At 62.8% G+C, this 24,417-nt stretch overlaps 3 protein-coding genes across 3 annotated transcripts; all 3 read right to left on the bottom strand.

Moving 5' to 3' along the window:
* Nucleotides 1–216: 216 nt before the first annotated feature.
* LOC311203205 (serine protease 1-like) lies at nt 217–3,915 on the bottom strand (the record flags this gene model as incomplete). The annotated part of the gene is made up of 5 exons (XM_084277854.1): nt 217–369; nt 1,149–1,285; nt 2,269–2,534; nt 3,265–3,418; nt 3,864–3,915. The coding sequence occupies 5 exons, from the start codon at nt 3,913–3,915 to the stop codon at nt 217–219; spliced, it is 762 nt and encodes a 253-aa protein (XP_084133980.1).
* A 2,774-nt stretch (nt 3,916–6,689) lies between these two features.
* Nucleotides 6,690–10,989, bottom strand: LOC311203204 (kallikrein-14-like; the record flags this gene model as incomplete). The annotated part of the gene is made up of 6 exons (XM_084277853.1): nt 6,690–6,842; nt 7,698–7,834; nt 9,325–9,578; nt 10,387–10,549; nt 10,647–10,739; nt 10,956–10,989. 6 exons carry the CDS (start codon nt 10,987–10,989, stop codon nt 6,690–6,692), a joined length of 834 nt encoding a protein of 277 aa, XP_084133979.1.
* A 4,269-nt stretch (nt 10,990–15,258) lies between these two features.
* Nucleotides 15,259–22,091, bottom strand: LOC311203210 (trypsin-3-like; the record flags this gene model as incomplete). The annotated part of the gene is made up of 5 exons (XM_084277861.1): nt 15,259–15,416; nt 15,877–16,013; nt 17,121–17,374; nt 19,146–19,308; nt 22,055–22,091. The coding sequence occupies 5 exons, from the start codon at nt 22,089–22,091 to the stop codon at nt 15,261–15,263; spliced, it is 747 nt and encodes a 248-aa protein (XP_084133987.1). The 3' UTR covers nt 15,259–15,260.
* Nucleotides 22,092–24,417: the final 2,326 nt, after the last annotated feature.

The raw sequence follows: 24,417 nt of genomic DNA, 5'->3' as shown, positions 1-24,417 counted from the left end.
GGTCTGAGGTGGGGTTGGGGGGTCTGAGGTGGGTCTGAGGTGAGGCTGAGGGGTCTGAGGTGGGGTCGGGGGGGGGTCTGAGGTGGGGTTGGGGGGGTCTGTGGTGGGGGTCAGATGGTCCCTGTTGGGTTCTGAGGTGGGGTTGGGGGTCTCAGGTGGGTCTGAGGTGAGGCTGAGGGGTCTGAGGTGGGGTCGGGGGGGGGGTCTGAGGCGGCCTCAGCCCTCCCCCATGGTCTCCTGGATCCAGGGGAGGTAGTTGTAGACCCTGGTGTAGACCCCCGGCTTCCCCACCTGCCCGCAGGGGTGGTCACCCCAGGAGACGATGCCTTGAAGGACCCCGCTGCAGATCAGGGGTCCCCCCGAGTCACCCTGGGGACAGAAAGGGACCGTGACAGGACCTGGGAGGGGGGTGCCCACGGGGGGGTCCTGAAGCCCAGGGGACAGGGGGCTGGTTACGGGTGGCAGCGGCGATGGGACACGGGGACAAGGGCCACGTCTGGAGGGACGGGGACCAGGAGGAGCAGGGGAGGTGGGTACATGGGGGTGGGGATGTGCAGGGGACAATGGGGGGGGTGTGGGGACGTGGGGACGTGGGGACGGGTGATGGGGATGTGGTGATGGGTGATGGGGACGTGGTGATGGGCTAATGGGAGGTGGGATGGGGTACGGGGACGTGGGGGTGGGTGATGGGGACGTGGTGGGACACGGGGATGTGGGGGGTGGGTGACGGGTGATGGGGACGTGGGGGTGGGTGATGGGGACGTGGTGGGACACGGGGACATGGGGGTGGGTGATGGGGATGTGGGAGTGGGTGATGGGGACATGGTGATGGGCTACTGGGAGGTGGGATGGGGTACGGGGACGTGGGGGTGGGTGATGGGGACGTGGTGGGACACGGGGACGTGGTGATGGGTGGTGGGGACACGGTGGGACATGGAGACGTGGCCATGGGACAGGGGGACATGGGGGTGGGTGATGGGGACGTGGTGGGACACGGGGACATGGGGGTGGGTGATGGGGATGTGGGGGTGGGTGATGGGGACATGGTGATGGGCTGCTGGGAGGTGGGATGGGGTACGGGGACGTGGGGGTGGGTGGCAGGGACGTGGGGGTGGGTGCTGGTGGGGGCCATGGGGAGGTGGAGGCACCTGGCAGGAGTCCTTGCCGCCCACGGTGCCGCCGGCGCACAGCATGTCCGCGGTCACCTTGCTGCCGTAGACGGCCCGGCACTGGCTGTCACTCAGCACGGTGACATTGACACACTGCGGGGTGTCGGGGTAGGACTCTGGGGTGGGGGACACGTGGGTCACCGTGGGCCTGGCCCACCCAGCCCAACGCAGGTTGAGGTCTCCAACCCTTGGCCACCGTGGAGATGCCACCACCCAACCCAACCCACCATGGAGATGCCACCACCCAACCCAACCCAACCCACCATGGAGATGCCACCACCCAACCCAACCCTTGGCCACCTGGACCTTGTCTATGGAGGTGCCACCACCCTACTCAATGCCAGTTGGGATGCCCAATCCTTGGCCACCATGGAGATGCCACCACCCAACCCAACCCACCATGGAGGTGCCACCACCCAACCCAACCCTTGGCCACCTGGACCTTGTCTATGGAGGTGCCACCACCCTACTCAATGCCAGTTGGGATGCCCAACCCTTGGCCACCATGGAGGTGCCACCAGCCACCCAACCCAGTGCTGGTTGAGGTGTCCAACCCTTGGCCACCACAGAGGTGCCACCACCCAACCCAACCCACCATGGAGGTGCCACCACCCACCCAACCCTTGGCCACCTGGACCTTGTCTATGGAGGTGCCACCACCCTACTCAATGCCAGTTGGGATGCCCAACCCTTGGCCACCATGGAGGTGCCACCAGCCACCCAACCCAGTGCTGGTTGAGGTGTCCAACCCTTGGCCACCACGGAGGTGCCACCACCCAACCCAACCCACCATGGAGGTGCCACCACCCACCCAACCCTTGGCCACCTGGACCTTGTCTATGGAGGTGCCACCACCCTACTCAATGCCAGTTGGGATGCCCAACCCTTGGCCACCATGGAGGTGCCACCACCCAACCCAGTGCTGGTTGAGGTGTCCAACCCTTGGCCACCACGGAGGTGCCACCACCCACCCAACGCAGCTTGAGGTGCCCAACCCTTGCCCACCTGACTCTTCCCTACGGAGAAGACCCACCGGGGTGGGATGGGGAACCACCACAACCCCCCCCTGGACACCCCCTCCCCTCCTCCTCCCCGGTACCTTCGGGGCTGGTGGTGGTTCCCCATCCCATGACGGTGCAGCTGGTGTTGGTGGCCGGGGGAGCGCTGGGCAGGACCACGGGCTGGACGTAGGGGGTGATGGCGAAGGGGGGGTCCACGCGCAGGAGCATGAGGTCATCGGCGTAGGCGCTGTCCCCCTCCACGGTGTTGTAGGAGGGGTACTCAAACACCTCCACGGCCATGGCGTACTGCTCGTGGCCCGTCACCGTCTCCAGGCTGTGCTCCCCTGCCCGCACCTGGATGTGGCTGGGGAGTGACGGGGGACACGAGTGGTGGCACCTCGGGGACGTGGGAAGGGACACGGCGGGGTGGGTGGGGACAGGGTGGACGTGGTGATGGATGGACACAGCCACTGAGAGCTGGGGACATGGGGGACACGGAGGGGTGGGGACACGGGGGACAGGGGTGGGGACACGAGGGACATGGGGGACAGGGGTTGGGGACACGGGGGACGTGGTTGTGGAGGGGTAGGGACACGGGGGACAGGGTGGGGACACGGGGGACGGGTGGGGACAGGGGGGACACGGGGGACAGGGGTTGGGGACACGGGGGACGGGTGGGGGACACGAGGGACGTGGCCACGGGTGGACATCGGGGGGGACATCAGGGGGACATGGGGGGAGCGTGTCCGTGTCCGTGGCACCCGTCATGGTGACCTAGTTCTCTTCCCAGTTCCTCCCAGTGCTTCCCAGTTCCCCACCCAATACTTTCAAGTGCTCCCAGTACCCCTCCCAATGTCTCCCAGCGCTCCCAGTTCCTTTCCCAGTTCCCTCCCAGTGCTCCCAGTTCCCCACCCAGCAATTCCCACTGTCACCAGTTCCCCTCCCCATGCTCCCAGTTCTCCCAGTTCTCCCACCACCCCTCCCAGCCCCTCCCAGTCCCCTCAGTGTCCCCCATTGCCCCTCCCAGCCCCCCCCCAGTCCCCTCCTGGTGGCCCCAGCCTCCTCCCAGTGCCCCCAGTGCCCCCCAGTCCCACCTGGTGCGGCAGTGGGCGGCCGTGAGCACCCAGCGGGGGCTCAGCAGGGCCCCCCCACACTGGGGCCGGTCGAAGTAGAAGAGCAGCACGAGCCCAGTCGTGGTGGAGGGGGGGCACTCGCTGCCCCCCAGGATCCGCTCACCCCACGGACGCCCTGGTGAGGGGGGGTGGGGGTGTGGTATAGGGGGATGGGGGTTGGGGGTACCCTGGGACCCCCCTGTACACCCCCCTCCAGGGACCCCCTCTCCTCCCACCAGCACTGCAGGGACACACCCCACCCCCCCACCCTAAAGATGCTCCCCCCCCCCCAGCTCCCCCCACCCGGGGACCCCCTTGTGTCCCCTCCAAGGACTCCCCATTTCCCCCCAGCACCCCAGTGACCCCCCACCCTTAAGACCCCCCCCCAACACCCCAAGAGCCCTCCTGTCCCCCCCACTCCAATGACCCCCCCACCCTAAAGACCCCCCCCTCAGCCCCCCCCAGACCCAGGACCCCCCCCTTAACCCCCCCCCCCAAGGACCCTCTATCCCCCCCCCAGGACCCCAAGGATCCCCCACCCTAAAGACCCCCCCCCCCAGCTCTCCCACCCCCCCCCTCACCGGGGGTCACCAGCGCCAGGAGGAGGAAGAGGAGGAGGTGAAGGGCAGCCATGCTGGGGGGCTGGGGGGAGGGGGCCGGGGGGGGCCCGTGACCCCCATATCAAGGCTTCGTGTTAATAATTAACGGGGGTTCGTTAACTGAGCAGGTGCCACGTTCACACCCCACCCCCCACCCCCCCCCCCACTGCACCCCTGCCCCACGGCGGGAGGTGGGGTGGGGGTGGGGGGGTCGCTGTGGGGCTGAGGACGGGAGATCAGGGTGATAGGGGGGGGGTGTATAGGGTCTATGGGGCGTGGGGGGGTCCCCTGTGGTATATCCATGGGGCATGGGGGCTGCCCTATAGGATCTATGGGGTGACGTGGTCACCTATAGGATCTGTAGGGCATGGGGAGGGGTCCCAAGTGGTATATCTATGGGGTGGGTCCCCTGTGGTATATCTATGGGGCACAGGGGGTGCCCTATGGGATCTATGGGGCAGGGAGGTTCCCCTATGGTATATCTATGGGGCAGGGGGGTTCCCCCCGTTGTATATCTATGGGGCACAGGGGGGATCTATGGGGCAGGGGGTTCCCCCCGTGGTATATCTATGGGGCAGGGGTCCCCTGTGGTATATCTATGGGGCAGGGGGGTTCCCCTGTGGTGTATCTATGGGGCACAGGGGGTGCCCTATGGGATCTATGGGGCAGGGTGGTCCCCCCATGGTATATCTATGGGGCACAGGGGGGATCTATGGGGCAGGGAGGTTCCCCCATGGTATATCTATGGGGCAGGGGGGTCCCCTGTGGTATATCTATGGGGCACAGGGGGGATCTATGGGGCAGGGGGTTCCCCCCATAGTATATCTATGGGCAGGGTGCTCCCCCCGTGGTATATCTATGGGGCAGGGGGGTTCCCCCGTGGTATATCTATGGGGCACAGGGGGGATCTATGGGGCAGGGAGGTTCCCCCATGGTATATCTATGGGGCAGGGGGGTCCCCTGTGGTATATCTATGGGGCACAGGGGTGCCCTATGGGATCTATGGGGCAGTGTGGTTCCCCTACGCCACCTATGGGGTGACGTGGGGCTGGGCCCTGCCCCCCCTCTCCCCTCCCCCCTCCCCCCCCCAGATTAACCCCGGATTAAGGAATCCCGCCCCCCGACGCGGCGCGACAACAACCGCGCCCTGGGCGTGGCGCCGAGGGCGTATTATGGGATGGCCGTCACTAATGCTAATTACCCTCAGAACGAGGCAACAAACAGCCTCGGCTCGCCGCACGGGATTGGTTGGTGGCAGCGCTGGCCACGCCCCCCACCCCCACCCCCCACCAAGGGGGAGGTGGCGGCGTCACACGCAGGGGGACCCAACCAATGGGGTGGCTCCAGTTCAGGAAGGGGAGGGGGGGGGGGACTGGGGGTGGGGTCTTGGGAAGAAGCCAACCAATGGGGTGGCTCCGCTTTTGGAGTGGGCGTGTCTTTAGCCAGAGCCCAGCCAATGGCGTTTCCCGGATCTGAGATCTTGAGGGGGGGGGGGGGGAATCTCCCAGCCAATGGTGTCTCCCTGAGCTGAGGGAGGCGGGTCCTGGGGACCTCCCAACCAATGGCGTTGGGTGGGTGGGTTTGGACTTCTTCTCCTTGAAGCTCAAGGGTTGAGGGTCTCCATCCCCTCCCCATAAAGGTCCCTCCTGTCCCCTCCATAGGGACATCCCCTGAGGCGCCTCCAGATGCCTCCACCAGGAGGAGGGCGACCTTCGCCCTTGCCACCTCTTCCTCCTTGGTGGCCACCGAGCCTTCCTCCTGGAGGACCACCAGAGGAGGTGACACACTCCCCCCCACCTCTCCCCTTCCACCAGCACCACGGTCTTGGGGGGCCACCAGCCAAGAAGTCCCCTTTGGGTTGACCAACCATGGTTGGGTTGGGAAGTCCCCTTTGGGTTGACCAGCCATGGTTGGGTTGGGTAACCCTTGTTGGGTTGTCCAACCATGGTTGGGTAACCCTTGGGTTGACCAACCATGGTTGGGCTGGGTAACCCTTGGGTTGACCAACCACGGTTGGGTTGGGTAATCCTTGGGTTGACCAACCATGGTTGGGCTGGGTAATCCTTGGGTTGACCAACCACGGTTGGGTTGGGTAACCCTTGGGTTGACCAACCATGGTTGGGCTGGGTAACCCTTGGGTTGACCAACCACGGTTGAGTTGGGTTGGGTAACCCTTCTTGGGTTGTCCAACCCTTGTAGGGTCGGGTGGGTGACCTTCGCTGGGTTGAATGGGTGACCCTCCCATAGACTGACCAACCATCGCCAGCTTGGCTGAGCCTCGTTGGGTTGGCCAACTGCCGTTGGGTTGGGTGAGCCTCATGGGATGGGAAGACCCTTTCTTCATCCCCACAGGCCACCGCCACGCCTGCGTGAGGTCATGGAGATCCACCACCGCCCCACGTTGCCACCAAAAAACCCACCTTGGGAGGTGGTCACAGCCCACGGGGCGGGGGGGGGTGGATGGAAAGGAGGTGTGGCTTCCAACCCAACCACCTCCTCCTCCTCCTCCCTGGAAGGTCCCTTGTGGGGTGGGACGGGGACACCACAGAGGTTGAGAAGGACAAACTCTTCCCACCAGACATCACAGCGCTTTAATGTCTCCTGCCTCCCCACCCACCTTCTCACCAGCTCTACCAGGTGACCCCCACCCAGCTCCACCAACAAACGACCTCTCCACACCTTCTGCTGGTTGTGCCAGCGTCCTGCACCCTGTCCCCCCCCCCCCCCCCATCCCCGGGGCGAGCGGTTGTAGCGCGGACATGGTCCTCCCACCCCCCGCCGACCGTTTGGCAGGTGGCTGGAGGGTCTCTAGTTGTCCTTCATGGTCTTCTGGATCCACTGGGCGTATCTGCAGACCTTGGTGTAGACACCAGGCCTCTTGGGTTGCCCACATTTCTCCATGCCCCAGGAGACGATACCTTGGAGGGTCCCGTTGCAAACCAGTGGTCCCCCGGAGTCCCCCTGTGGGAAAAGACCCCCGGTGAGAACCCACCGCTCACCACTGGGTGACCCAACCCTTGTCGAGTTGGCCAGCAGCCCGTGGTTGGATTGACCTCATTGGGTCCATTGACCTCTCTAGGTTGGCCAAGAGGTCCTCGTTGGGTTGGCCAACTGTCATTGGCTCTGCCCAACCCCTTCCTGGGTTGAAGGACCATCGCCGGCTCGTTCAAGTCCAACTGGGTTGACCAGTTGTTGGGTGGACAACCCTTGTTGGGTTGAAGAACCCCCACAGGGTCATTCAGCTCCTCCTGGGTTGACTGGTTGTTGACTTGGCCAACCCTTGTTGGGTTGAGGACCACCATGGGGTCATTCAACGCCTCCTGGGTTGTCTGGTTGGCCAACCCTTGTTGGGCTGAAGAACCACCACAGGGTCATTCAACTCCTCCTGGGTTGACTGGTTGGCCAACCCTTGTTGGGCTGAAGAACCACCACAGGGTCATTCAACTCCTCCTGGGTTGTCTGGTTGGCCAACCCTTGTTGGGCTGAAGAACCACCACAGGGTCATTCAACTCCTCCTGGGTTGACTGGTTGGCCAACCCTTGTTGGGTTGAGGACCACCATGAGGCCATTCATCTCCTCCTGGGTTGACTGGCTGGCCAACCCTTGTTGGGCTGAAGAACCACCACCTCATCAACCAACACTCACTGTGTTCACAACCCACCCTTAGACCAACCAACAGAAGAACCTCCCCATTGCCACGACCCATCTCCTTCCACCCCAGGTGTCCCCCATGGTGCCAACACCCCCCCCCCCACCCCTTCGCCCTGCCCCAGCGATGCCAGAAGAGGAAGAAGCAGCAGCCACTTTGGAGCCTACCTGACAAGAATCCCTACCGCCTTGGAGACTCCCGGCGCACAACATGTTCTCCGTGATGGAACCGGGGTAGAGCTGGCGACACTCGGCCATGGAGAAGATGGTGACGTTGACACACTGCAAGACGTCCGGGTAAGAGACTGAGACGGGAGCCGGTGGGACAGGGAACGGGAGGAGAAAGAAACCAGAGCGATCGACCCCAAAACTGGCAGAAATTCACCCTCCCCACCCCAAAAATATCACCAAACCCCCCCACCCCCGCCCCCACCACCACCCCACAAACAACGACCATGGAGAAGAAGGGGACTCGTCTCACCCCACCCCACCCCACCGGTGGATGGGAGCTTCTCCGAGGGATTTTGGGGTGGAAAAGGTGGAGTTTGGTGGGGGGGTGGTTTTGAATTCCTGGTGGGGGCTGGGGAGGGAGTTTGGGAGGAGGAAGAGGGGGAAGGAAGTGGATTCCTTGGTGCTCCTCTTGAGGTTGGCCAAGAGGTCCTCACTGGGTTGGCCACCTGGGTCTATCCCCTCCAACCGGCTTGGGGGTTCACCTCAGCACCTCTCTACCCCCGGTTCCACCACAGCCCTTCACCTCCCACCTGCTCTGCTTCGTTAATCCCCCCCAGTTAATGAGTCTTTGGGGGTGGTGTCCTTAATTTCTCCCCCCACTTCTGTTCTTTCCACTTGGTGGAACTCCAGAAGGTTCCTTGGGTCACCCCACCATTGAGTTTTAGGGCTTTTTATGGGTTTTGAGGGGGGGGGGTTTGGTGTTTCTTGGGCTTTAGGTGTTTTTGGGGGGCATTTCTTGGGCTTTAGATGATTTTTGAGGCTTTTCTTGGGCTTTAGATGGTTCTCTAGAACATTTCTTGCCCTAAGGATGGGTTTTTTGGTGGTCCTTGGGCTTTAGATGGGGCTTTTTAGAGCATTTCTTGGACTAAAGATGATTTTGGGGACATTTCTTGGGCTTTAGATGTTTTTTTTTTCCTGAAGCTTCTTGGACTTTAGGTGGGTTTTAGGACATTTCTGGACTTTAGGTGGTTTTTAGGGTGTTTCTTAGACCTGAGGTGGGTTTTTTTTTTAGGGTGTTTCTTCATTTCTTAGAGGAACCAGATTTCAAAGAGACCACCCAGATGCTGAGAGACCCCCCCCCAGATCTCAAGGAGACCACCCAGATTGCAAGGAGAGGACAATGCCCAAGAGGGAACTTGGATATTCAGGAGAAGACCCAGACACCTGGAAGGGGACCCAGATGTTCAAGAGAGGACCCAGGTGTCCAGGAGACCACCCAGGTATCTGAGAGAGGATCCAGGTGCTCCTGGATGGGATTTGGGGTGTCCAGGAGAGGACCCTGATGTCCATGGGGCCAGGCCAGCCAGTCATCCAGGAGAGGACACAGGTGCCCAGGATGGGACTTGGGAATCTGGGAGGGGACCCAGGTGTCCAGGAGGGGACCCAGACCTCCAGGAGGAGACCCAGATGTTCAGAAGACCACCTAGGTGTCCAGGAGGGGTCCTCATGAGCTGACCAAGGTGCCAAGGAGATGACCCAGATCTCCAGGGCAGGTGGGGGGGGTTAAACTCAGACCTCCAGGAAGGGACTGAGGCACCCAGAAGAGGCCGCGGGTACTGGGTACCTTCTGGTGAGGTGGTGGCCCCCCATCCTGACGTGGTGCACGTGGTGCCAGGCTCCGGCAGACAGGAGGCCACTGGGACGGGCTGGATCCTACTGGTGAGGGCGACGGGCGTCAGGAGCTTCAGCATCATGATGTCGTTGTCCTTGGTGGTGGGGTCGTAGTCGGGGTGGGCGATGAACTTCTGCACCATCTTCTGCACCTCGCCCCACTCCCGCGTGTAGAGGTTGTGCTTGCCCAGGCGGATGGTGGTGATCCTGCAGCGGCGGGGCACGGGGTGGGCTGGGACCACCAGACCACGGCTCTCACGGGGGGGTGGGGAGGGGGGCGCTGAGGAGGCCACGGCGTGGCCACCGCGCTTGTGGGGCGTGGGGTGGGGTGGATGGGACGAGTGGGGCGTTGGGGGTGGGTTCTGTGGGATATGGGGGGGTTGGGGCGCGGTGGGGGGGTGGTGGAAGGGAGGTGGAGGCGGCGGGGGGTGGTGAGGGACACGGGGGGGACACGGTGTGGCCCATGAATGGGAGGTGGAGACCGTGATGTGGCCGTGTCCCAGCCGGGGCGCGTGGTGGGATGTGGCATGGGCCACGTGTGAGACATGTCATGGTCCACATGGGGTCTTCAGAGTGGCCATGGGACACATGTGGGACATGTCATGGGACACATGTGGGACATGTCATGGCCCACGTGTGGGACACGGGGTCTGCAGCCTGGCCAGGGGCCACGTGTGGGACACGGGGTCCTTCAGCATGGCCATGGGACACGTATGGAACATGGCATGACCAGGACACGTGTGGGACATGGGGTCCTTCAGCATGGCCATGGGCCACGTGTGGGACATGTCATGGTCCACGTGTGGGTCACGGCATGACCAGGACATGTGTGGGTCACAGCACGACCCACCTATGAACCCGTGGTCCCCACGTGACGCCTGTGGAACCCGCCACAGCCAGACCACCCTATGGCCACACCCACCACATCACCACCCCCCAGGACCCACCTGACCCGTGGGCGCCGCGTGTCCCCGCGACCCCCCCACCCCAGGGACAGGCGCGCCGCCCCCCTTACCCCGGCGTGGTGCAATGAGCCGCCGTCACCACCCACTGCCTGGCCACCAGGACGCCGCCGCAGTAGAGCTTGTACATGTCCAGGATGGCCACCTGCCAGGGCTGGGAGTGGGGCTGGCAGTCCATGCCCCCCACCACGCGCGTGTCACCCGCCGCCAAGGACGCTGCAAGGGGTGGAGGGACCAAGGAGACGTCAGTGCCACCACCAGCACCTTCTGCTTGGAGCCTCCCCCACCCCCCCCAAACCCTCCCCCTACTCACCCGCTGATGCCACCAAGACCAAGGCTCCCAGCAGCTTGGCCGTGGCCCGTAGCCTCGGGGCCACCGTGGCTCCCACCTCCATCATCGTGGCCGCTGTGGGGCAGAGAAACCACATTGGGGTGGGGGTGGTGGTTTGGGGGGGTCCCGTTGGCCAACCCTCAGCTCCAGGAGAAGGTGAGATGGTTCTTTTTTGGGGGGTGGGGGGATGGTGGTACCTCGTGGCGGGGTGTCACACTGTGGCAGGTCTCCATCGTTTTGGGGTCTCCACACCACCCCCCCCCCCCACACTCGTGTCCCCCCTCCACCCACCCAGCAGCTGAAGCTGCACAATTCGCCCCGTCATCGCGCTTTTGCAACGATGACATCATCACCCCGAGCGCCACGGCGGCAATCAACAGAGTCATCGTTAATGAGGCCCCTAATTACGGGCTCCACCAACTCCTCCGCCTCCCCCCTCCTTGTCTCCAGGCGATTGACCTCCCAGCACCTCACGCTGCCCTTGGATGCCTCCCTTGGCGCCAGGCTGTGGGTCAAACCCCCTGGAGATACGGGGTGGTGCCCCCCCCCCAACACAGGGATCTTCATCGGAGGCACCCTTGGGTGGGGGGTGGTTGCTCCCCGTGGAGTTGGGGGTGGGGTGGGTCGTTGAGGACATGGGGTGTTGCTCCCTGCTGGTTTTGGGTGGTGGTACCCCATGGTTGTGGGTCAGGGTTCCCCATGGCCGTGGGTCGGAGGGCCCCGTGGTCCTGAGTCGTGGGTTCTCACGGTTGTGGGTTGGGGGCACCCAAGGTCATCGCTCCCCGGGGACGTGGGTCGTGGTTCCTCGTGGCAGTGGGTCACTGCTCCCCATGGGAGAGGGTTGTGGGCCCCATAGAAGTGGGTCAGGAGGCCACGTGACTGTGGGACACGGTTCCCATGGCCATGGGTTGGAGCCACCCATGGGTGTGGGGCGCCACTCCCTGTGGATGTGTGCCGTGGGCCCCATGGATAAAGGAAGTGGGGCCCATGGATGTGGGAGGTGGTGGCTCCATGGATTTGGGAGGTGGTGGCCCCATGGATGTGGGAGGTGGGCCCCATGGATAGAGGTGGTGGCCCCATGGATGTGGGAGGTGGTGGCCCCATGGATAGAGGTGGTGGCCCCATGGATGTGGGAAATGGTGGCCCCGTGGATAGAGGTGGTGGCCCCATGGATGTGGGAGGTGGTGGCCCCATGGATAGAGGTGGTGGCCCCATGGATGTGGGAAATGGTGGCCCCGTGGATAGAGGTGGTGGCCCCATGGATGTGGGAGGTGGTGGCCCCATGGATAGAGGTTGAGGCCCTATGGATGGGGGAAGTGGTGGCCCATTGGATGTGGGAAGTGGTGGCCCCATGGATAGAGGTGGTGGCCCCATGGATGTGGGAGGTGGGCCCCATGGATAGAGGTGGTGGCCCCATGGATAGAGGTGGTGGCCCCATGGATGTGGGAAGTGGTGGCCCCATGGATAGAAGTGGTGGCCCCATGGATGTGGGAAGTGGTGGCCCCATGGATAGAGGTGGTGGCCCCATGGACACAGGAGGTGGTGGCCCCATGGATAGAGGTGGTGGCCCCATGGATAGAGGTGGTGGCCCCATGGACACAGGAGGTGGTGGCCCCATGGACATGCATGGCGGGTCCCTGGGGCTGAGGGGGGGGTGCGGAGGGAGGGAGGCTGAGGATGGAGAGATGGAGATGGGGGACGGGGTGGAGGAGGAAGGATGCAGCTCAGGGATGGTGCAAGTGTGGAGAAGGAGGGAGGGACGGAGGTTCGGGGTGGGTCAAGGATGGAGAAGGAGGGCTGGATGGACGGACGGACACCAGGGATGGGGGGAAGGAGGAAGCGTTGGGGGGAGGAAGGACAGAGGGAGGTCAGGGATGAAGCAAGAAAGGAGGAGGAATGGAGGGATGGAGGGAGATGGGGATGGAGGGATGGAGGGACACGAGGGACAGAGGGACACTGGAGATGGAAGGATAGATGGACACCAGGGGTGGGGGGACACCAGGGTGGGGGGACACCAGGGATGGGGGGATGGAGGGACAGAGGGACACTAGAGATGGAGGGATGGGGGACACCAGGGATGGGGGGACACCAGGAATGGGGGACACCAGGGGTGGGGGGACACCGGACCAGCAATCAGAAGGAATGACCCCGGACCGCCACCTCCCGCTGAAAGGTCCCTGTCACCCCCCACCCCCCAACCCCACCCCACCCTTCCCCCCCCCAGACAAACCTCTCCGCAGGTCCCCGCTGCGCCCCGCCGGTGGCCGCCGCCTCGCGGGGTGGGAGGGAGGAGGGGCGCTGGGGACCTCCCCTCTCCTTTCCCAACCTCCGATGGTCGCCCGGTCCGACAGCGACGATCCGTCCGCGCGTCCGTCCGACCCCCCAACCCCCCTCCCCACCCCCCGCCCTCGCCCCTCCCCCCAAAATAACGACGTGAAGAGGGAAACTGAGGCACGATCCCTTCCCAACCAGCTCCGACGTGTCTTCTCCTCCACCGCCACCGCCGCCGCGCCCGCCCCGCCCACGTGAGCGCCACCCGGTTTTATAACGGCGTCGGGGCTCCACGGGGCCCGTCCCACCCCAGGGCTGAGCCGGAGGCGTCGCGGTGACGGGGTGGCGAAGGAGACGCTTGGCCACCTCCTTCCTTAATCCCTCGGCGCTTCCTCAGCCGCCGCCTAGGCCTTGCCTCACGCCGGGAGGGCGGCGGCGCCGCGGGATTGGTCGCTTGAGGGGTGATGGGGTTGGGGGGGGGTGGTGGTTGGCTGGGGGAAAGGAGGAGGGGGATTGGTGGGTTGGATGGGGTGGGGGGTGAGGAAGGGGATTGGTGGGATGGGGGTGGAGGGAAGAGCGTTGGTGGGGCGGGGGGGGTTGGGGAGCGGAGGGCTCTGATTGGCCGGCGGGGCTGGGGGGACTCGCGTGCGGGGATGGGTCAGTTGGCTTTGGGTTCCATTGGTTGATGGGCTCGGGGACCGGACCGTGTGATTGGGCGGCTGGTTTTGCGAGGCGACAAGTCTCATTGGGCAGCGTTGGAGACCAGTGCTTGCTGATTGGTCAGCTGGCTTGGGAGACCTGGGAGTTCTGATTGGTCAACTGGCTTTGGAGAACTGGGCATTCTGATTGGTCAACCAGCTCTGGAGACCTGGGCATTCTGATTGGTCAACTGGCTTTGGAGACCTGGGAGTTCTGATTGGCCAGCCGGGGTTGGAGAGGAGCACGTGTTGGTTGACCAACTGGTTTTGGAGACCACCTCGTGCTGATTGGTCAACTGGCTTGGGAGATCTGGACACTCTGATTGGTCAACTGGCTTGGGAGATCTGGACATTCTGATTGGTCAGCTGGCTTGGGAGACGTGGACATTCTGATTGGTCAACCAGCTCTGGAGACCTGGACATTCTGATTGGTCAACCGGCTTGGGAGATCTGGACATTCTGATTGGTCAACTGGCTTGGGAGACCACAAAATGCTGGTTGACCAACCAAATGAAGCCATCAGCTGATTGGCTGGCCAGCTTTAGAGACCATCTGATTGGCCAATCACCCTTTGGAGCCCGTCGCACACCCGCACCCGGCCGTGTCACGCTAGAGGGTGCTGTCACCCTGTGTCCCTCAAGGGGGCGGGGCTTCCTGTGTGGAGGGGGGGGTGGGGGGTGGGAAGGGGGCGTGGTTTGTGGGGTGCGGTGGGCGGGGCTTACTCCCCCGTGTAAATCCCAAGTGGGTGTAAACAGGGCGTGGCGGCTTCCCGGGCGGAGCTGCACGCCAAGGGCTTGGCCCGACTGGTTCTCTCGGTGGGGGGCCTCCTCGTTAGCGGCCGCCTCGTTAGCGAGCTCTTAATTGAGCTGCAATTAGGACGCCCACGCGCTGCCAGAAAGAGGCTGCTCCCTGCTGTACTCCTGGTTTACACGGCCCACGGTAACCCCGGGTGGCCCCGGGTGATGGTGGGGACACGGAAGGTGGTGAGATGGTGGTGGGCACGTGTGGTGGGGCCGCGGCAGCCCTGGTCACCGGGGGGTGGTGGGTTGTCTGTCTGGGGCTTCCCAAGCCACACGTGTGTCCTCCAGGCTTGGACACGTGTGTTCTCTTGCGTGGGGATACGTGGCCTCCAGATGTGGACACGTGTGGTCTCCAGACCTCAACATACCTCTTCTAGGGCTGGACACGGGTTGTCTGTCAGCACCAGGCACATGGTTGGAGGTTGTTCCACTGTGGCCACCAGCTTTAGACACCCGTGGCCATGAGTTCTCCACTGTGACCACCAGCACCAGATACCGTGTGACCATGAAACATCCCCCAGACACACGGTTTCAGGTTCCCACCACCACCAAACACCCGTGGCCACCGCCCCTCAGAACCCGTGGCAGTTTCCTCACCATCCTCACAGTGACCCTGATCATCCCACACCAACCCCATGGTCTCCATCTCCACGGTGGAGCCGCCACGTGACGATGGGAGGCCACCACGTTTCAGAGGACTTTATTCCAGGGGCTCTTCCCCGGCGCAGGGGATGAGAGGAGGGAGAAGAAGACCCCTGGTGTATTTTTTTGAGGGGGGGGGCATCAGGGTGGGAGTGGGGAGAAGGACCCTTCTTCTTGGGGGTGACTCATTTGTTCCTCTTCATGGTCTCGTGGATCCAGCCGGTGAACTCGCAGACGCGGGTGTAGACGCCCGGTTTGCCCCGTTGCCCACAGACCTGCATCCCCCAGGACACGATGCCCTGGAGCTCGTCCCGGCACACCAGAGGACCCCCCGAGTCACCCTGTGGAGAGAAGGACCCCATGAGATGGACCCAGGGTTGGGTTCTTCCCAAATCAACCCGTTCCCATCCTGGGGGGGGGGGGGGGGGGGAGACATCTCAGGTGCAGCCTGGTGGGTTGGGGTGTGGAGACCACCATGTCCTGGTGGGTTGGGGTGTGGAGACCACCATGCTCAGGTGGGTCAAGGTTTGGAGACCACCATGCCCAGGTGGGTTGGGGTGTGGAGACCACCATGTCCTGGTGGGTCAAGGTTTGGAGACCACCATATCCTGGTGGGTTGGGGTGTGGAGACCACCATGCTCAGGTGGGTTGGGGTGTGGAGACCACCATGTCCAGGTGGGTTGGGGTGAGGAGACCACCATGCCCTATAGGGTCAAGGTGTGGAGACCACCATGCCCAGGTGGGTTGGGGTGTGGAGACCACCCTGTGGGGGTGGGTGGTGGGTGCCCACCCCAGACCTACCTGGCAGGAGTCGGTGCCGCCCGCGCTGGTGCCGGCGCAGAGCATGTTCTTGGTGATGCCCTTGGGGTAGAGCTTCCCACACTCCTCGTTGGCCATGGTGTAGACCACGCCGCACTGGAGAACGTCGGGGAAGTAACCTGGGGGGTGGTGGGACACGGTGATGGGGCGTGTGACACGTGTGCCAGCCCCTGGTGACCTGCACGGCCCATGGATGGACCCAGGTCTCCTCCAAGGGGGGTGGGGGGGATATTCCCAAGGTGTTGAGACGTTCCAGGAGGAGCTGAGCTGTCTCCAGAAAAAGAGAGAGGTCCCCAGGTGTCCCCAAGGTGCTGAGATGCCCCCCAGGACAGAGATGTCCCCATGAAGGTGAGACGTCCCCAAGGAAGAAGCTGAGATGTCTCCGGACCAGAAACACCCCCCAAGAACCCGAGGTGTCCCCAGAAGAGAGATCTCCAAGGCACTGAGATGTCCCCAGGGAAGTTGAGAGGTCCCCAAGACACCAAGATGTCCCCAAGGAGCCGAGATGTCCCCAAGGAGCCAAGATGTCCCCAAGGAGCTGAGATGTTCCCAAGACACCAAGATGTCCCCAAGGAGCCAAGATGTCCCCAGAAGACATAACCCAAGGAGCCAAGATGTCCCCAAGGAACTGAGATGTCCCCAAGACACCAAGATGTCCCCAAGGAGCCAAGATGTCCCCAAGGAGCTGAGATGTCCCCAAGACACCAAGACGTCCCCAAGGAGCTGAGATGCCCCCAGTAGACGTGTCCCCAAGACCAAAGATGTCCCCAAGACACCCCCAAGGAGCTGAGATGCCCCCAGTAGACGTGTCCCCAAGACCAAAGATGTCCCCAAGGAGCCAAGACGTCCCCAAGGAGCTGAGATGTCCCCAGTAGACGTGTCCCCAAGACCAAAGATGTCCCCAAGACACCCCCAAGGAGCTGAGATGCCCCCAGTAGACGTGTCCCCAAGACCAAAGATGTCCCCAAGACACCCCCAAGGAGCTGAGATGCCCCCAGTAGACGTGTCCCCAAGACCAAAGATGTCCCCAAGACACCCCCAAGGAGCTGAGATGCCCCCAGTAGACGTGTCCCCAAGACCAAAGATGTCCCCAAGACACCCCCAAGGAGCTGAGATGCCCCCAGTAGACGTGTCCCCAAGACCAAAGATGTCCCCCAAGACCCCCAGACGTCCCCGGGGTGCCCCCAGACCCCTCCCCCGTGCGCTCAGCAGGCCTCTCCACCCACCTTCGGGGCTGCTGGTGCTTCCCCAGCCCGAGACGACGCACTCGCTGTTGGGGGGGGGGCACCGCCTGGGGAGGGCCACGGGCTGGACGTGGTCGGTGAAGCGCGCCGGCTTCTGCAGCTTGAGGAGCATGATGTCGCTGTCGTGGCTGGTGGGGTCGTAGCCGGGGTGGATGAAGGCCCTGGCCGAGTGGATGCACTGCTCCGTCCCCTCCTTGGCCTGCAGGCTGTGGTCGCCCATGCGGATGGGGATGGGCCTGGGGGGGAGGTGGAGAGGGGCCCAGGCTGAGGGGAGGGTCTCTGCTGGCCACGGGGAAGGCCCCACGGCCGCGGAGGTGGGGAGGAGATCCTGAGGGGCCAACTGGGCCTGACTGGGGGAGAACTGGGCCCAACTGGGGGAAGAACCAGGCTTAACTGGGGGAAGAACTGGGCTTAACTGGGGGAAGAACTGGGCCCAACTGGGAAAAGAACCGGGCCCAACTGGGGGAAGAACCAGGCCTGACTGGGAGAAGAACCGGGCTCAACTGGGAGAACCAGGCTCAACTGGGAGAAGAACTGGGCTCAACTGGGAGAAGAACCAGGCTCAACTGGGGGAAGAACTGGGCCCGACTGGGGGAAGAACCAGGCCTGACTGGGAGAAGAACCAGGCCCAACTTGGGGAAGAACCAGGCCCAACTGGGAGAAGAACCGGGCTCAACTGGGAGAAGAACTGGGCCCAACTGGGGGAAGAACCAGGCTTAACTGGGGGAAGAACTGGGCCCAACTAGGGGAAGAACCAGGCCTGACTGGGAGAAGAACCGAGCTCTACTGGGAGAACCAGGCTCAACTGGGAGAAGAACCAGGCCTGACTGGGAGAAGAACCAGGCTCTACTGGGAGAACCAGGCTCAACTGGGAGAAGAACTGGGCTCAACTGGAAGAAGAACCAGCCCTGATTGGGAGAAGAACTGGGCTCAACTGGGAGAACCAGGCTCAACTGGGAGAACCAGGCTCAACTGGGACAAGAACCAGGCTTAACTGGGAGAAGAACTGGGCCCAACTGGGGGACGAACTGGGTCCAACTGGGGGGTCATGGTGGCCAAACCAGTGAGCTGGTCATACTGGGAGCCCAACTGGGGGGTCATGGTGGCCAAACCAATGAACTGGCCATACTGGGAGCCCAACTGGGTGGCCAACAGGGAGGAGGACCTGAACTGGACACCCCCCACCCGCTCTACTCTTGAGGTTCTTCATCCACCTCAGGGCTCATCCCAGCCACCTCCCAGTGCCCAGTAACCAAACTGGGATGGGACCCCCTCCAGGCTCATCCCAACCACCTCCCAGCACCCAACTCAGGGGCTCTTCCCAGTAACCAAACTGGGATGGGACCCCCCCACCAAGGCTCATCCCAACCACCTCCCAGCACCCAACTCAGGGTCTCTTCCCAGTAAGCAAACTGGGATGGGACCCCTCCCAGGCTCACCCCAACCACCTCCCAGCGCCCAGTAACCAAACTGGGATGGGACCCCCCCCAGGCTCATCCCAACCACCTCCCAGCACCCAGTAACCAAACTGGGATGGGACCCCCTCCAGGCTCATCCCAACCACCTCCCAGCACCCAACTCAGGGGCTCTTCCCAGTAACCAAACTGGGATGGGACCCCCCCACCAAGGCTCATCCCAACCACCTCCCAGCACCCAACTCAGGGTCTCTTCCCAGTAAGCAAACTGGGATGGGACCCCTCCCAGGCTCACCCCAACCACCTCCCAGCGCCCAGTAACCAAACTGGGATGGGACCCCCCCCAGGCTCATCCCAACCACCTCCCAGCACCCAGTAACCAAACTGGGATGGGACCCCCCCCCCAGGCTCATCCCAACCACCTCCCAGCACCCAACTCAGGGGCTCTTCCCAGTAACCAAACTGGGATGGGACCCCCCCCCGCCCCCAGGCTCATCCCAACCACCTCCACCTCCCAGCACCCAACTCAGGGGCTCTTCCCAGTAACCAAACTGGGATGGGACCCCCCACCCGCAGCGCGGGGTGCCCCCACCTCCTGGTGTCGCAGTGGGCGGCCGTCAGCACCCAGGACGCCGCGATCAGGACCCCCCCGCAGTGGATGTTCTTCTGGGGGCCCAGCAGAACCACCTGGTAGGGGTGACGCTTCTTCTGGCACTTGTGGCCGCCCACGATCCGGTTCTCGTCCCCCACGGCCGCTGGGGTGGGGGACACGGGGCTCAGCGCCCTCCCAGTGCCTCCCAGTGCCTCCCAGTGCCTCCCAGTGCCTCCCAGTGCCCTCCCAGTTACATCCCAGTGACAGCCCAAGGGGTCTCTATGGCCACCCACCACCTCCCTGTGTCCCCCGTGACCCCCCCAGTGTCTCCAGTTCCCACTCAGTGCCTCCCAGTGTCTCCCAGTATCCTCCCAGTTACCTCCCAGTGACAGCCCAAGGGGTCCCCATGGCCACCCACCACCTCCCTGTGTCCCCCATGACCCCCCAGTGTCCCCAGTGACCTTCCAGTTCCCACCCAGTGCCTCCCAGTGTCTCCCAGTATCTCCCAGTGCCCTCCCAGTTACCTCCCAGTGACAGCCCAAGGGGTCTCCATGGCCACCCACCACCTCCCTGTGTCCCCCGTGACCCCCCAGTGTCCTCAGTGACCTTCCAGTTCCCACCCAGTGCCTTCAAGTGTCTCCCAGTATCTCCCAGTGCCCTCCCAGTTACCTCCCAGTGCCTCCCAGTGCCCTCCCAGTTACCTCCCAGTGACAGCCCAAGGGGTCTCCATGGCCACCCACCACCTCCCTGTGTCCCCCGTGACCCCCCAGTGTCCTCAGTGACCTTCCAGTTCCCACCCAGTGCCTTCAAGTGTCTCCCAGTATCTCCCAGTGCCCTCCCAGTTACCTCCCAGTGCCTCCCAGTGCCCTCCCAGTTACCTCCCAGTGACAGCCCAAGGGGTCTCCATGGCCACCCACCACCTCCCTGTGTCCCCCGTGACCCCCCAGTGTCCTCAGTGACCTTCCAGTTCCCACCCAGTGCCTTCAAGTGTCTCCCAGTATCTCCCAGTGCCCTCCCAGTTACCTCCCAGTGCCTCCCAGTGCCCTCCCAGTTACCTCCCAGTGACAGCCCAAGGGGTCTCCATGGCCACCCACCACCTCCCTGTGTCCCCCGTGACCCCCCCAGTGTCTCCAGTTCCCACCCAGTGCCTCCCAGTGCCCTCCCAGTATCTCCCAGTGCCTCCCAGTTACCTCCCAGTGACAGCCCAAGGGGTCTCCATGGCCACCCACCACCTCCCTGTTTCCCCCATGACCCCCCAGTCTCCTCAGTGACCTTCCAGTTCCCACCCAGTGCCTTCAAGTGTCTCCCAGTATCTCCCAGTGCCCACCCAGTATCTCCCAGTGCCTCCCAGTGCCCTCCCAGTTACATCCCAGTGACAGCCCACGGGGTCCCCATGGCCACCCACCACCTCTCTGTGTCCCCCGTGATCCCCCAGTGTCCCCAGTTCCCACCCAGTGCCTCCCAGTGTCTCCCAGTATCTCCCAGTATCTCCCAGTGCCTCCCAGTTACCTCCCAGTGCCTCCCAGTGCCCTCCCAGTTACCTCCCAGTGACAGCCCAAGAGGTCCCCATGGCCACCCACCACCTCCCTGTGTCCCCCGTGACCCCCCCAGTGTCTTCAGTTCCCACCCAGTGCCTCCCAGTGTCTCCCAGTATCTCCCAGTGCCCTCCGAGTGCCCTCCCAGTTACCTCCCAGTGACAGCCCAAGGGGTCCCCATGGCCACCCACCACCTCCCTGTGTCCACTGTGACCCCCCCAGTGTTCCCAGTGACCTTCCAGTTCCCACCCAGTGTCTCCCAGTGTCACCCAGTATCTCCCAGTATCTCCCAGTGCCCTCCCAGTGCCCTCCCAGTATCTCCCAGTGCACTCCCAGTCCCTCCTAGTTCCCTCCTAAAGGGCCCACATGGCCACCCACCACCTCCCCGTGCTGTCCCAGTGTCCCCAGTGACCTTCCAGTTCCCACCCAGTGCCTTCAAGTCTCATCCCAGTATCTCCCAGTGCCCCCCAGTACCCCTCAGCACCTTCTCAGCAGCCCCTTGTGCCCCCCAATGCCCTCCCAGCACTCTCCCAGTGCTTCCCAGTGCCCTCCCAGCACCCCCACTGCCCTCCCCAAGCACCCCTTAGTCCCTTCCCAGTGCCTCCCAGTATCCTCCCAGTACCCCCCAGCACCCTCACAGCACCCCCTAGTGCCACCCCAGTGCCCCTTAGCACCTCCCAACTCCCTCCCAGTGCCTTCCAGTGTCCCCTACCACCCTCCCAGTGCCCTCCCAGTGCCCTACCAGTACCTCCAAGTACCTGGCTCCCCCTAGTCCCTTCCCAGTGCCTCCCAGTGTCCTTCCAGTGTCTCCTACTGTCCTCCCAGTGCCCTCTACTGCCCTCCCAGTGCCCCCCAGTAGCACCCAGCACCTTCTCAGCAGCCCCTTGTGCCCCCCAATGCCCTCCCAGCACCCTCCCAGTGCCTCCTAGTACCCCCCAGTACCCCCCCTAGCTCCCTAGTCCCTTCCCAGTGCCTCCCAGTGCCTCCTACTGCCCTCCCAGTGCCTCCTACTGCCCTCCCAGTGCCCCCTACCGCCCTCCCAGTGCCTCCCAATGCCCCCCAGTGCCCTCCCAGTGCCCCCTACTGCCCTCCCAGCACCCTCCCAGTGCCTCCCAGTGCTCCCTACTGCCCTCCCAGTGCCTCCCAATGCCCCCCAGTGCCCTCCCAGTGCCCCCTACTGCCCTCCCAGTGCCTCCCAATGCCCCCCAGTGCCCACCCAGTGCCCACTACTGCCCTCCCAGTGCCCCCTAATGCCCCCCAGTGCCCTCCCAGTGCTCCCTACTGCCCTCCCAGTGCCTCCCATTGCCCCCCAGTGCCCTCCCAGTTCCCCCTACTGCCCTCCCAGTGCCTCCCAGTGCCCCCCAGTGCCCTCACCGGCGGCCAGCAGCAGCAGCGGCAGGAGGCGCTCCATGGCGGGTGGAGGGAGGAAGAGGAGGGTGGCGGGTGCGGGGCCCAACCCCTTAAATCCCGGCGGGGCCCCGCCTGGGCTGGGGCCACCCGCGAGGGCGCGGGGCCGGTTGGGGCGGTCGCATCCCGCGCCACACCCCGGCCCCAGGGCGGCCAGTTGCCAACCAGTGCCTCCCAGTGCCGAACCAGTGCCAACTGGGGCCTTCCCAGGGCCTTCCCAGTGCCTCCCAGTGCCATCCCAGTGCCAACTGGGGCCTTCCCAGTGCCAACTGGGGCCAACTGGGGCCTTCCCAGTGCCTCCCAGTGCCATCCCAGTGCCAACTGGAGCCTTCCCAGTGCCTCCCAGTGCGAACCAGTGCCAACTGGGGCCTTCCCAGTGCAAATCAGCGCCAACTGGGGCCTTCCCAGTGCCAACCAGTGCCACCCAGTGCCATACAAGTGCCATCCAGTTCATTCCCAGTGCCAATCAGTGCCAACCAGTGCCAACCAGTGCCTTCCCAGTGTCAATCAGTGTAAACCAGTGCAAACCAGTGCCATCTGGGGCCTTCTCAGTGCCAACCAGAACCACCCAGTGCAAACCAGTGCCATCCAGTGCCTTCCCAGTGCTCCCTGGGGCATCCCAGTGTCTCCCAGTGCCTCCCAGTGCCATCCCAGTGCCTCCCAGCACCTGCCAGTGCCTTCTGCCTTACCCCAGTACTTCCCAGTGCCTCACAGTGTTTCCCAGTCCACCCCAACACCCTTCCCAGTTCCTTCCAGTAACTCCCAGTGCCCTTCCTCTCTGCAGCCCATATTACCTACAATCCCTCGGGGGGTGGGGGTGGTGGGGGGCGTGGCTTTCCCCCCTCAAAGCCCCTCCCACTTGGAGTGGGTGGGGCCTAATTAACACCAGGGAATTAATTGCTTAACGATGGGGCAGGGTTGAGAGGGGGGAGGAGGAGGAGGATGGAGGCTGGGGGAGGAAGGTCCTTGAGGTCATTGGGCAGGTTCTCCATGTCCTCATCAGCTTCATCATCAGCTTCATCATCAGCTTCATCATCTTCAGCAGCAGCAGCTTCATCATCTTCAGCAGCTTCATCGTCATCAGCAGCTTCATCATCATCATCATTATCATCATCTTCATCCTCACCTTCATCCTCATCTTCATCCTCATCTTCATCATCATCTTCATCTTCATCTTCATCTTCATCTTCATCTTCATCTTCATCTTCATCATCATCATCATCTTCATCCTGACCTTCATCCTCATCATCATCCTCATCTTCATCATCAGCTTCATCTTCATCTTCATCCTCACCTTCATCCTCATTTTCATCCTCACCTTCATTCTCATCTTCATCTTCGTCTTCATCCTCATCCTCATCATCTTCATCCTCATCATCTTCGTCATCATCTTCATCCTCACCTTCATCTTCATCCTTATCTTCATCCTCATCTTCATCCTCATCACCTTCATCTTCGCCATCATCATTGTTGCCTTTGTCATCATCATCATCTTCATCGTCATCATCGTCATCATCATCTTCCTCCTCATCATCATCATTGCCATCTTCATCCTCACCTTCATCCTCACCTTCATCCTCACCTTCATCCTCATCTTCATCCTCACCTTCATCCTCACCTTCATCATCACCTTCATCCTCATCTTCATCCTCACCTTCATCATCACCTTCATCCTCACCTTCAAGCTCATCAGTGTCATCTTCTTCTTCATCTTCATCATCTCCTCCATCATTGTCATCATCATCTTCATCTTCGTCACCACCATCCTCCTCCTCCTCCTCCTCCTCCTCGCGGTCACCGTGGAGGAGCCGCGGCGCCGGTTCGGGGACGGGGGCAGGACAGGGACAGGGTGGTGGGACCCCGTGACGCCACCACGGGGACACGTGACCATCCGAGGTCTATGTCCAGGGGAGCAGCTAATTAGCATATTAATTAACCCTAACGAGCTCTCCCCAGACCTTCCACCACGTCCTGGTGTCACCGTGTCGTGTGTGTCCCCCCCCCACAGGGTGACCTTGGTGTCCAACAAGGCTCCTAATTAGCGCTGCTGCCTTCGCTAATTAATTCATTAATTAATTAATTGGGTAATTAGCCAGGGCGGGGGAGCTGGGTATTAATTAGCCCCGTTAATTGGGCTCATTAATTAAGCCCTTTCCCCAGTGGGGGAGGGGGCTTGATGCTGCCTCCTTAACGGGGGGGGGGGGGGAAAGGGGGGGGGGGCTCGTTAGCGCTAACGAGGGAGATCCAGCTGGTCACTCCCAAACCAGTTACCACCCCCAGCTCCCACTGCCCGCTTCCCAGTGCTCCCAGTTACCCCATTCCCACTCCTC

This window comes from Gallinula chloropus (genome assembly GCF_964237585.1).
Source record: "Gallinula chloropus genome assembly, chromosome: 37".
NCBI lineage: Eukaryota > Metazoa > Chordata > Aves > Gruiformes > Rallidae > Gallinula > Gallinula chloropus.
Note: the sequence above shows the minus strand (reverse complement) of the source record. Positions and strands in the feature narration are given on the sequence as shown.